Source organism: Halichoeres trimaculatus, unplaced genomic scaffold (assembly GCF_033239565.1).
Source record: "Halichoeres trimaculatus isolate MK-OKI-2021-1 unplaced genomic scaffold, fHalTri1.1 fHalTri1_scaffold_24, whole genome shotgun sequence".
Classification (NCBI taxonomy): domain Eukaryota; kingdom Metazoa; phylum Chordata; class Actinopteri; order Labriformes; family Labridae; genus Halichoeres; species Halichoeres trimaculatus.
In genome coordinates this window covers 3,844,291-3,856,991 of record NW_027437202.1, presented here as the reverse complement: position 1 = coordinate 3,856,991, position 12,701 = coordinate 3,844,291, and the positions used below count along the sequence as shown (strand labels likewise).

The following is a 12,701-nucleotide window of genomic DNA, read 5'->3' as shown; positions in this document are numbered from 1 at the left end:
CCACTCTTCACTCCTTCATCAGAGTCTTGGCTGGCGGAGCAGCACATCGCTCCGGGCAGGGATGTCCTCACAATCAAACACACAAGAAAGTTTCTCATGGCTGCGATCGGCCTGTGATGCCTCACCGCAGGAATGATAAAAAAAGAAGAGGGCTTGGCTTACGCGTGAATGTGTCTGAAAACACGACGGGAGATTTAAGATTATCACTAAAGCAGCCAGAGAAATGTTCAGGGGATCCGCCTTCTGTTGAGAGATGGTGTTTGTGTGTGTGTGTCAACTTATTCTCTTGGCAGGAAGAGTGTGCAGACGAATTAAAGACACAATGAGTAACTTTTATCTTACCTCTGAGCAGAACTGTGCAGGTTGCTCTAATTTCTGATGCTTTGCTGTGTTTCCTCAGGTGAGCTTACCCTGACACTGCATCAAGCGGGTAATTGGGTCAATTTACTCGCTGTTATTGTTGTAGGAAACTCAATATCAGGGTGGATATTGAGGAGGATTGTAGGAGCTCAGGTCAGTGTAGCGTGGCGGCTTTGCAGCTTGTGGCGCGGCATTGTAAGACGTGTCAAACGGGAGGAATGTGATATGTTTAAACCATGAATTAGCACCTCCATCGCAGTGAGAGTAGAGCTTGGTTTGTTCCATCAGCCGTGCTTTCCTCCTGGTGTTTCTCGAACAGGTAGCTACGTCAGACTCTTGGAAGAAGCTGAGGACTTGTGTTCATACTCAGGATCTCATCCCCGTGGCGAGCGCTTCCTGGCGAGGTCTCCCGTGAGACAGAATCCCCGCGGAGCTTCACGGTTCTCCTGCTGCTTGCGTTTGTGTGACTCAGCTTGTGGCGCGCCGCGTGCCACCACCAGACTGTACGCTCTGCGGGTGGTGGAAGCAGGAGGAAGTGAGATGTCTGGAGGTGTTTCGGGGGTGGGTTGATTTTTTTAAGGCTTTGAAAGCAGAAAGTTATGAGACACACACACACACGCGCGCGCGCGCTGACACACATGTAGCTTCACAGCAGCACGATGCTCACTGGGTCAGAAAGAATGGACGGAGAGTGGTGCTGAGGCGAGAGCGGAGCAGAGAATGAGGAGGAGATGCCTTGAGGGGAGAAGAGATAAAAGGGAGTAAGGAGGGAGGAAGAGGAAGGAGGAAGAGGAGGATAGGATGGCACCTAATTGGTGTTTTATTTGATTACTCTGTGTTTACATGTTAGTACTCTCCTGCACCTCCCTCACATCTTCCCCTCCTCATCAATCCATCTCATCCATGCCGACTGATGCCATCCCATGTGATCCCCTCATCAACCCCCTCCCTCCCCTCTGCCTCCTCTTCCTCCTCTTCCTCTCTCCTCTCCCCTCGCTCCATAAAGCCCCGTACATTAGCGGCAAGTGAGCACACAGTCCCATACAATTCCTTCTCAAGGCTCGATTGGAGAGATTTCTATATAGAGGCGGATAAAGCCAGGGAGCAGATCAGAGGAGAGTCAGTGAGGTCACACGCAGACACACACACACACACACACACTCCACGGGATGGAGAGCGCAGGGATGTTTGAGCAGGAGTGAGCCAAAGTTGGAGGATCTCAGGATGGAGTCGGCGACGGTGATGGAGGCGGGGGAGGAAGTGTTGCAGGTGCTGGAGGTGTGCGAGGAGAAAAAGGAAGTGATTGTTACCACCATAGAAGAAGACTTGATTACTAACTCACCTCCTGTCGTTGTCAGCCCTGGACCAGGGACTAAGACGAGCCAGGTAAGCGGGGGAAACATTAGGAGGAAGTTCGATACTCTGTCTATATCAGTGTACCATTTGAGCTAACATCTGCATCTCCTTGTGCTTTTTTGTTGCAGATATCTTAAATATCTCACACTTGTTGCAAAGGGTGGTTATGCAAATTAGAATCCTGACAGGGTGAGCAGGAAACTCTCAGAAATTCCCCTAATTTTTTTTAAGATTGAGGTGCATTTCTTGTTGAACCAGTTTTGTTATTAGCTAAATTAGAACTTCTTTATCCCCTCAATGAATTTTTTTTTATACTTTAATCCAATTCTCTCACACCGCAATTTACTTCTTAGCCCAGTCCCGCTCAGCTGTCAGTCTCCCATTGTCTCACACTCTCGACTTTATCCGCAGAATTAGTCGAGGGATCCTTAAAGTGCTTCCACTCCTTGTCCTGACAGGTTCTTGGCAGGCTGGCACGCTGTCCACAGTTTGAACAAAGCTTGTTTTAAATGTCTGTGAAGAGCTCTTTCTGAATGCATGTTGCTATATTCTGCACTCACGCACACCTTGCCTCCCAGGAGTGAGGAGAGTGCTCTCGTCGTTCCTGCGCAGAGCTGAGTTGAGCTGAGCGAGGGGCTTTGTTTGCAGCCCACTTACAGCCGAACAACAACCAGGCTTTTAGTGGACATTTGATTTATGGTGAGAGACAATGGATGTTATTTATACTCAGGTGGAGAAGGAGAGCAGAAATAGTCTGCTGAAAGCTTTGTTAATGCACACAGAGCACACAGAGCGTACGCAAACACACTCAGCTCAGTTTGCTTTGAGCTTAGCTCCACCACTTTCTTTACTTCTCTTCAGTAACAGCTTGTGAGCACTTGTGGATTTCTTCATGGCAAAATCAACTGGAGCTGTAGTAAAGATTTCTCATCAAACGCACCAAATGCTTTTGAACTGGCGCCCATACAACCAGGAAATCCCCTAAAACCCAGCAAGCATGCACCATACGATGCATTCAAACAAGTGTGCAGATCTGCTGGATGTGTGCAAAGCTTGGCAGCTGCTGGATCATATTGCAGCACTTGAAATATCCTCAGGGTTTTGATCAGAGGGAATTCGCTTTTAAAGCAGTGCTAAAGTCTAATGTTTGTTTTTATGATTTTTAAGAGAATGATAAGAGATTTTATTCAATGCCCCTTGTAGTTGTCTTGCTAAGAATGAGCCGAGAAGTTTGACACCACACTCAAGTATGTACACTGCAAACCAGCGTGAAGCTAGGCAAGCTAATAGCTTAGCTTAGCATGAAAATGAGCAACTTCAGTGAGATTGCTAACAAGTTGTTGCTAAAAGTTGTATTATGCAGTTGGATGTTATTGAAAAATAGAGTTAGGAGAGAGTTTGCTTAGCTTGACTTAGCTTAGCTTAGCAAGACTGAAGAGGCAAGCCTTTGCAGTTGTTGTTAAAAGGAATGAAAGTAGCCTTTTTTAAAACTTTGTTCATGGACTAGCTAGTTTCCCTCATCTCCTGCTAGAATGTTTATGCTAGGCTAAGCTAAGCTAACTGCCTGTGACTTTGGCTTCATTTTTGGACGATACAATGACACGGCCACTGAACACTAGATGTTAGGATGCTAGCTCAAAGAAAGGTTCAAATCCAACAAATTCAGCACAGCTCTATCTTCCCTTCTCTTCACTTCTCTTCTCTCGTTAAATAGTTGAGTGAGAACACGTCATGTCGAATGTTTCCGCCCGTCAGCCGTGTAGTTTCTTGCGGGACGCCTCGGCTCCTCCCTGAGCCGGGGAACTGCTTGTAAATCTTGTCTCGGGTGAATAAATCAGCGCAGACGGAGGACAAGAGCAGACCTGACAGGTGTTTAGTTGCAGTGCGTGCAGCCGTGACGTGTATGTGGTTGTGAGCGGAGGATTTTCACGTGTCTTCATCTCTGGATCAGTCTCTCTGTCACCATCCCCTTGTCTCTGTTTCACCCAGTTTCCTGTGATGAAAGGGACTGGGACTCCTGCAAGGCTGCTGGTCCTGAACCAGATCAGCCTGTGGTGATTGGTTAATCCCTTGAGCTAATGTGGGTCAATGGGGCCTATTTTTAGTCTTGTGGAGGGAGGAGGTCCAGGTAGAGGAGTAAGGAGCCAGGGAGAGAAATGTGGCAGATTTGATTAGCAGTGAGCCTTGTTTTTTTGTCACTGTACCTTTAAATTTCCCCGTCTACTTCAAGAAAAAGTGATTTTTCTGCCTCTTTTCCATTTTTTTACCCAAGTCTTTTCTTTGTGTGAAAAAGAAAGAGAAGGTGATGCTGTTCCTGAGTCCTGAAGCTGTGTGTGTGTGTGTGTGAATGTGTGTGTGACTCAGAGGTAAGAAACAGGGGCGATGAGTGTTGATGAGTGTAGGCATGAGGAGCTGTGATTCATGTCTCCCCTGAGTGTTCTCAAGGTGCTCCGCGGTCATGGAGACACTCTTCCTTACAACTAATGCTTATCGATTTCCCTTTCCTCACACACACACACACACACATACACACACACACATACACACACACAGACGCAGGGAGTATGTTGTCTACTTGAGCCAGACGGGAGTCAGGCAGGATTACACTTGAGAGTCCATCAATAGTAGAGCAGGAAAGATAGACTCAACTTCTCTGGGGTCGGATGTGTTAGATTTACTCAGAGTCAGAGGCATGAGATGCTTAAAAATAATTTTTGATGTGTGTTTTTTTACTTTTAGGTGTGTATTTGATGATTTTACACAGCGCTGATGTTAGATCCAGTGTTTGAAACGTGTAAACATGCTGATGTTAGAAATTAGACGTGATTATTGGAGCTGACCTGAGCAGCACTGCCTGTTCCTTCCATTGTTCTCTCTTTCTCTGCTTTCCAAACCCCTCAGGCCAGTGAGAAAATCTCCATCCCCACACACCACCCTCCTCCTCCTCCTCCCTTCCCCCTCAGCCTAACATGATCATAATGCATCCTCTCCATGATCCCCTCTCTGCGGCTAACGTCACCGAAACAACCCTTAAAATAGGATCCAGCGTTCATCGTGCTGAGTGTCTGCTGAGTCCTCTCGTAGCTGATGCTGCTTTATTATCTGACTTTTTCCTCGCCTGCTCACACACTCTGGCGTTAGCAGCTTGTTATGATTGCGGCGTAAAGAGTCCTTATCTCTTTGGTTCCAACGCCGACACGGCTGACCTTCATTATCTGCGGATGCAGTCAGACCCAGACGTCAGCGTGTAGCCCAGTTGGCGGCTCGCTCTGTTTACTTTTTCCACTTCCTATCTTTTATTCCTCTCTTTCCCACGTGTTTGGAAATCACCTCCCTGGCCTTGTGGAGCAGCAGAGAAGAAAGACAGAGTGTTGAAGCGTTCTTTTATGATGTTTTCAATCCTCTGATCCCATCTTGTTCATTTCTCCCTTGAGCCATGGAGCTATATCGAGCTCAAACTGCGTTGTGTTGTTGTTGTGTTTGTTTGTTTTTTTTGCTTTTGCTCGACCTGCCAAAGTCCCTGCTAGCATCTCATTTCCCGTAATTACACAGTTGCGTGCGTCTTTGCCTCTGAGCTGAATCCATTCCACATGAGGTAATAATAGACGAACCTTTTAGGAGAATGAAATCATCTCTGGCATCCTTTGAAATATTGATGGCTTTTTGAGGAGATATGTGGGCTTTATTTGGAGTCTGGGCTCATATTTTAACATCCTCTGTGAATGATAGGGATGGAAAGGTTCACAAAAACCACAGTTTGGTTCATATCATGGTTTTTCGGTTCTGTTTGATGTACATTGTTGTTGTTTTTAGCACCCCAGATTACCATAAACCCTAATAATCCACTATTAACAGATTATTTTTAATCAATTCTGTCATGTTTGGTCATGAAAACCCTGAAAAAATGAGGCTGTTTCCCATTTTAAACATCATTAAAGCTGAGTGAAACATCGCTAGTTTCCTCCTCAGAAAGGACAGTTCCTATTGGCTGTCACAGAAGCCACTAAAAGCCACTAAATGACACTGCTGTCTAATTTGCATAATAGACCGTTTGTAGAAAACAGGTAAAACACAACATCATACATACGTTTAGAACTACAAATGAACTTTCTTCTGTCCGTTCTTGTTTTTTTATGTCTAAATATCAACCCTCCTCCTTTATCTGGGCTGGGACTCACACACGCTGATCATTGAGGAGATCAAAACACGCTTTAACCTCAGATTCTCCAAACTCCAGAAGAATCGTAAGAGTTGTCGTCTTTAAAAAAAAACTCACAAGAGAGGTCTGAGAAGTCTTTAATTGTAGGGACAAAGTCTCTAAGTTGGCAACACTGAGTCGTGGTTTTATCCTCCACTTTCTTACCGCCGTCATCAGAGCTCACACTGAATCTAAAGAGCTTCCAGACAGCAGAATGACACATTACTCTTTCTCGCTTCAAACTGAGTAAAATAATGAAAAATAAGAGAAACATGAACTGAACAAAAGGAGTGAGTGGATTTTTTTCTATCTATCCTTCCATTAAACTTAAAGAAAAGGTCTAACTGCCTGAAGTGAAATAGACTTGATTGATTTGATGAACCAGATCTGCTCCGTCTTTCTTCTTTCTCTCAGGATGACAACTGGGGCGAGACCACCACGGCCGTCACAGGCACATCCGAGCACAGCCTCTCTCAGGAGGACATCGTCCGCATCACCAAGGACCTGGAGGACAGCGTGGGCTTGGACTGCCGCCGCTACTTCACCCTGACCCTCGCCGTCATCCTGGGCCTGCTGGTGTTCCTGACGCCGCTGGCCTTCCTGGTCCTCCCTCACCTCCTGTGGCCCGAGAAGCTGCAGAACTGCGGCACGGCCTGCGAGGGCCTCTTCATCTCCGTGGCCTTCAAGCTGCTCATTCTGCTGCTGGCCGTGTGGGCGCTGTTCTTCAGGCCGCCGCGGGCCGGCCTCCCTCGGGTGTTTGTGTTCCGGGCGCTGCTCGCCGTGCTGGTGCTGCTCTTCGTGCTTTCCTATTGGCTGTTCTACGGAGTCAGGATACTTGACTCTCAGGTGAAATACTACAGCTATACAAATATTTGAGCTGGTTCTTGTGTTTTGCAGAAACATGAATTTTTAATGAATTGAGACTTAGAATAATCACAAAACACAGAGCGTACAGTTTGACTAATCTCCCTGTTGGTCATCTTCCTTCTTCTTCTTTCTGTCCAGGATGAGAACTACCAAGGCATCGTGCAGTACGCCGTGTCCCTGGTGGACGCTCTGCTCTTCATCCACTACCTTGCCATTGTCCTGTTGGAGCTCCGGCAGCTCCAGCCGTGCTTCTCCGTGTGCGTCACTCGCTCCACGGACGGAGAGATCCGCCACTACAACCTGGGACAGCTCAGGTGAGTTCTCCTCCTTAGGTTGTCCTACTTTGAAATTTACGCTTCCAGGTGCATGTTTCCATGCAAACCTTCCTCATTCATCAGCTGCTAATAGCTGTTGAGTTGTTAACGGAGATGAAACACCCAGATGACCTCTGTGCATGTATGAATAAAACATTAAAGCTAGGAGGATTAAGAGGACAAGAGGAGGTGAAGAGGGATACGTAGATATGAGAGGAGGAGAACAAGGAGGATAAAAGAAACTGGGACACCTCGAGTGAGAAACAGGGACAGGAAAAGGAAGAAGGAAGTCGCTGCTTATGGGAAGCGCAGCCGAGCCAAGAAAAAGAGAGTTTGAATGTAAAATCAGAGCAGGGAGGGAGTAAGGAAGCAAGGAGGCGAGGTAAGGAAGCTGATACGGAGAGGAAAACTGTGCCAGGAGAGAAAAGAGGAAGGGCGGGGAAAGACTTCAGAGGGGAAACTCCTCAGAAAAGAGCTGCAGACGGAGGGCGGGGTGCAGAGGGGAGACCCAGGAGAGCCGAGGCTTCAGGAGGAGGAGGAGGAGGGATTAATAGTTAATGGGAGGGTAGTGTTGAAGAATCCTGAAATGTCTGTGGGAATAAAACAGAGAGATAAGGCATATGTGTGAGTGTGTGTGTGGAGGGAACAGCTCAGACTTGATGAACCAGGTTTTTATGACCTTACAGTCTCTGAGGGGAAACAGGAAGATCCCATTTTTAACCACAAACAGCCCCCGGTGAAACTTCCGCTCCGCTCAAAGCGAGTGCTAAAAACTGATGGATTTATCAGCTCTCATATTTGAAGTCTTGTATTTTTACACCACACTCTTCAAGCCTTGTGTGGAGTTTTCCACATGTGTGTGTGTGAAGTGGAGTGGTCGGTGTGTCAGCCTCCTGCCTTGGGGGCGTCGTCCTTTGTAAGCGGTGCCATTCATCCCCGTTTGGCCGGCAGCAGGCCCCGGCCTCGCTCTGTTGTCCGTCTGTGACTGTAAACACACAGCTAATTAGTGCTCCCTGCAGACTGGAGCGCGGCATCTGGTCAGCCTCACACACACACACACACACACTGACACACAGGCGTGCATAATCATCATATACGAACACGGAGGAGGAGTCACACACAGATCTCTGTGAGGATCCTGTTTCTCTGCGTCTTTCTGTTTTCTTATCATAATGAAGAGCACGGGCCCCGGGGCCTCGCAGCCTCGTCTCTGTCTGTCTGCTCGGCCTTTGATGCCAATCTGAGGGCCAGAGGAAGCTGTTTTTGTCCCCTTGTCGGACCAGAAAGGCTGAATATGAATGCATTCCTCTGTAGTTGGAGAGGAGGGCGGGGGCTAAAGTCGCTGCTGGTTAATAAATGTGTCAGTGGAGCTGATTGGTTGAGTTTTTTGTCATGTTTTCTCCGTTTAATAATTGAGAGAAGTCAGGAAGCAGGAGCAGCTCTGACTCAGCTTCATAGATCAGCGAACAAAGCGTCTCTGTGGTGACTCTGAATGGGGTTTTGGGTTTACGACGGGAGCTGTTGCCACACTTCGACCTGCTTCTGTCAAAGAGGAGTGATAGACAGGGTGGTCTTTCTTATGGGGTGGGAGAAAATCCACATTTCAAATTCAAATTCCTCATTTCAGTATTTGTTTATAAACTGCTTTGGAAAAAAAGTTTCCACTTTTCTCCAGCAGAGGGTGAAATGTTTCTTTCTGACTCACATGATGTGCATTTTATGGGAAAATATGGCTCCCCTGATATAGTATGCAGACATTATCATCATTATTTAACCTTTTCACATGGTCTAGTGTTAGAAAAGCAAACTTAAATTAGCAAAAATTGCAAATGTGGAAGAACCACATTTTTCTGCTGTGCTTCTCAGAGTCATAGCCTGTAAATGTGGTGACTTCCACTGCAGAGACATCTCTTTTTGATGCAGCAACCTTCCAGTTTCAGCCTTATGAGTCACATTCAATCGATTACATTAATAATGCATCATGTTTTTCTTCCTCAGAGGAAGAATGTGTAAACCGCTAATGTAGCGTACTTCCATAGTTGATGATTTATGTCACAAACATGTGCTCTCTCAGAGTCATAGCCTGCAAATGCGTTGACTTCCTCTACAGGAATGTCAGTTTGTAATGCCCAGAGTGACTGAGCGTCCTAAAAGTGATAAAAGTTGATAAATTAACTGTGGGAAAATAGCACTGGTATAGAAGCTTTGACTCTAAAAATATCCATGAATAAGTGTTTTCCTCCTTGTGAGTGTCCCCTGATTGGGCCGTTAACGTGCAGTGTGTCTCAAATCGCATACTTCCATACTGTGTACTCAAAATTTCCAAATTGAGTGTACTCTGCATACTACATACTCACTGGCTTAGTGCGCAAATTTTGAGGGTGTAGTGCTGTCTCAAATCGCATACTGCCGAGCACCGTACTTACCGGAAATGACGACATGATGTCGACCTGTTCTTCTTCTACGACTAATTGTGACCGGCTTCCAGCGCATTTCCGCCAAATACCGCCACTATTTGCCTGCAAATTTTCAAAGCCTTTTCAGTAGTGTATTAAACACAGCTAATAACATGATCAAAATATCAAGATCTTACCATCTTTCATTGTAATTACAATGAATTTCAATTGCGCTTAGCTACGCTGTAATCGGCGCCAACAACATCTCCTCCTCCTCCTGCTGGCTGAAGATGTCCCAGTACGTATTGTTTATTTGTATTTGTACCGTGCTGAGCGGATGGCCACAGCTCTTCTGCCATTGCTGCCAGAGGAGGAAACAAGTGCGTTGAGTGTCCACAGCTGCATACTCAAAATCCGGGCTGATTTGGGTACATCATCAGGGTACTTTTGCGTACTCATTTTTCGCATACAATGCATACTGTTTTTCATTTTGACGCAGTATACTCAAAATTTTGAGTATTTGAGTATGGAAGTGTGCGATTTAGGACACACTAATAGACTGTGTAGAACATGGACGTCGTCTCCCCGACGCCACCCGTCTGTTTATGGATCGGAAATTGAAGCAGATCGGCTATCACGGCCATATTGGTAGTGGCGAGGGCTTCACAAACAGCTATAGGGAGCCTGTCGGTCACGTCACCTGAGCTGTGCCTCTGATTGGGTGAGCTTCTGTCAGAATCTGGGTTGCTAACAACAGCTTAAGAAGTCTTAAAACTGTTTGAAAGGTTTTTAAAAAGTGTTAAAAGGGTATAGAAATTAACCTCAGGAGTATTAGATGGAGTAAATGAAGAATGCATCATGTTTTTTTTCCTGAGAGGAAGAATGTGTAAACCTCTAATGCAGCCCACTTCCAGCGTCGATGATTTATGTCACAAACATGTGAAAACAACCCACTCTCTGGATTAATGGTAGTGTGTTATGAAAAGCAAGCCCCGGCATGTTCCCGTATCCTGAGTTTCCAGGATCAGGATGTGGATTATGGCGTCTGCACACATCAAACTCTCCTCTCTCTTCTTCTTCTTCTTCTTCTCTCCTCCAGCATTCAGCGAGCAGCCCTCGCCATCCTGGAGCACTACTACTGCGACTTCCCCGTCCACAACCCGGCGCTGCTTTCAGCCTCAAAGTCCCGCGCAGCCAAACACCTAGCCGGGCTCAAGGTCTACAACGTGGATGGTGAGTTCCCAGCAGCCACTGCTGAGGGTGAGTGGGACGGTCTTTCAACTGCACGTCCTTAAAGCTGTCATTGTCCTGCTTTAACACCCGCTCCTCTGGATTCTTCATTCTCTCCTTGTGTGTCTCTTAACTCTGACGCTAAGATGTCTTTAGAGCTAAACTGAAAGCCTACCTCTTGGACAGTAAGTGACTCCCCCTCCTTAATGAAGCCCCCCTCACAGACTGCCTGTGTTCACTCCACAAAAGCTATCCTCAAATCTCCAGGCCTGTCAGGCGTCCTTGAAGCTGCGCCGAGGCCTTCTTTTCACTGAGTGAAACACACACTCCTCTTCACTCGCCGCATGCCACAGGTTGATGAGGAAAGTTCAGCCGTGCTCCCGACGGCTCAGAGAATGTAACACAGACCCTTGATTAAATTATCACGCTCCCTTAAGTGTCCTCAAGCTTCACGTAAGAGCTAACTTGACTCCCTCTTGGTTTTTTTGTTATTCTTTCTGCTGCCGTTCACCTTCCTCCTCCTCCTTCTTCATCAGAAGCTGATAAATCAAAAGCTATTACTCCACCACTGTTGTCGTCCTCCTCTTGTGTGTCATCCAGCAGCTGCTCGGGGACCTCCTCTTCTCTTTTCCTCCACACTCCTTCGCTCTCTGCAGCCGCGCAGACGTCGTAATAAATAAGACGAATTCAGGCGCAGACAATAATCTTCCCTTGATTAAAGATAAGTGAAGCCCTGAGCACAAAGCGGCTGTAACACTCAATTACTCTGAGTCCAAATGGGTTGAGGTGATGTTATGATCCCTGACGAGCTTTTTAGTGTGTGTATTGTTTTCTCCGCTCAGGATGTTTGAATTAGGGTTAAAATCTCAAATAAATCATCACAGATTATTTCTCATCCCTAAATCTGATCCAGGTGCCCTCCTCTTGTTTTGTCCATGAATTATTCTGAGCAGGCTCCATCTCTGCCCAGCATTAATAATTCAGCAGCTCTGCCTTCTTTTAACCTTCTTTAATCCCAAAAATCTCACATTTCTCGAGTTGGCTGAGACTCGACTCCTCTGACACACACGCAGCAGAAATGAAGGTGTGTTGGTGCCTGGAACAATAAAAAATGATGAGTTTACGCGGCTTCAGCAGTCGCCTCCAGAGGTTTTGATACGGCTGGTGATAAAAAGGAAGAGGGCCGACTGTTATGTGCATCTATAATCTCCTCATTGCACGTTATGTCATCACCAAAGACGCCTTTGTTCTTCACTTTGTTCCTCACTTTGTTCTCTAAAGCTGTTTTCACCTGTGATTTAAAGAAAGGAACGTGTTGAACAGCTTCCTGTTTCATCCGTGCAGGTCCTGGGAACAACGCAACAGCCGGGATGGCGCACTCTCAGTCCAGAGCTATGATCGCAGCCGCCGCACGCCGCAGAGACACGAGTCACAACGACCTGTACTACGAAGAGATGGAGCACGAGAGGCGTGTTCGCAAACGCAAAGCCCGGTGAGGATAAACTCCTCTATTAGAAGCTAATGATTGTCTTTACGGAGCGTGATCTTAAAAATCTTAAAATCTGTTTTAAAACTTTTTTTTTCTTTTAAATTTTTTTTTATCATGTCTTAATATTTTTAATCTGCTTTTTAATTGTTTTCTTAAGCACCTTGCTGAAATGTGCCATGTAAATAAACTTGCCTTAACATGTTCAATGTGTCCTCCCAGCCTGGTGGTGGCAGTAGAGGAGGCGTTCACACACATCAAGCGAATGCAAGAAGAGGAGCAGAAGAAAGCCCCAGGAGACGTGATGGACCCCCGAGAGGCGGCGCAGGCCATCTTCCCCTCCATGGCGCGGGCTCTGCAGAAGTACCTGAGGACCACGAAGCAGCAGCACTGCCACAGCATGGAGAGCATCCAGCAGCACCTGGCCTTCTGCATCACCAACAACATGACGCCCAAGGTGGGGAACGTCACCCTGGGAGTGAACATCAGAAGAA

The 12,701-nt window shown here is 46.6% G+C and overlaps 1 protein-coding gene across 4 annotated transcripts in view; it reads left to right on the top strand.

Moving 5' to 3' along the window:
- The window catches only part of LOC141785920 (vang-like protein 1), a 42,317-nt gene that overhangs the window by 26,571 nt on the left and 3,045 nt on the right, over positions 1–12,701 (top strand). For 2 of the 4 annotated variants that reach the window (XM_074664540.1, XM_074664539.1), the window contains 5 exons: positions 6,329–6,760; positions 6,920–7,095; positions 10,591–10,751; positions 12,066–12,213; positions 12,430–12,664. In XM_074664540.1, coding sequence (XP_074520641.1) covers positions 6,329–6,760; positions 6,920–7,095; positions 10,591–10,751; positions 12,066–12,213; positions 12,430–12,664 — 1,152 coding nt within the window. Of the gene's footprint in view, positions 1–1,425; positions 1,747–6,328; positions 6,761–6,919; positions 7,096–10,590; positions 10,752–12,065; positions 12,214–12,429; positions 12,665–12,701 lie in introns of those variants that run through there. The other 2 variants (XM_074664543.1, XM_074664542.1) reach the window with 2 other exon arrangements.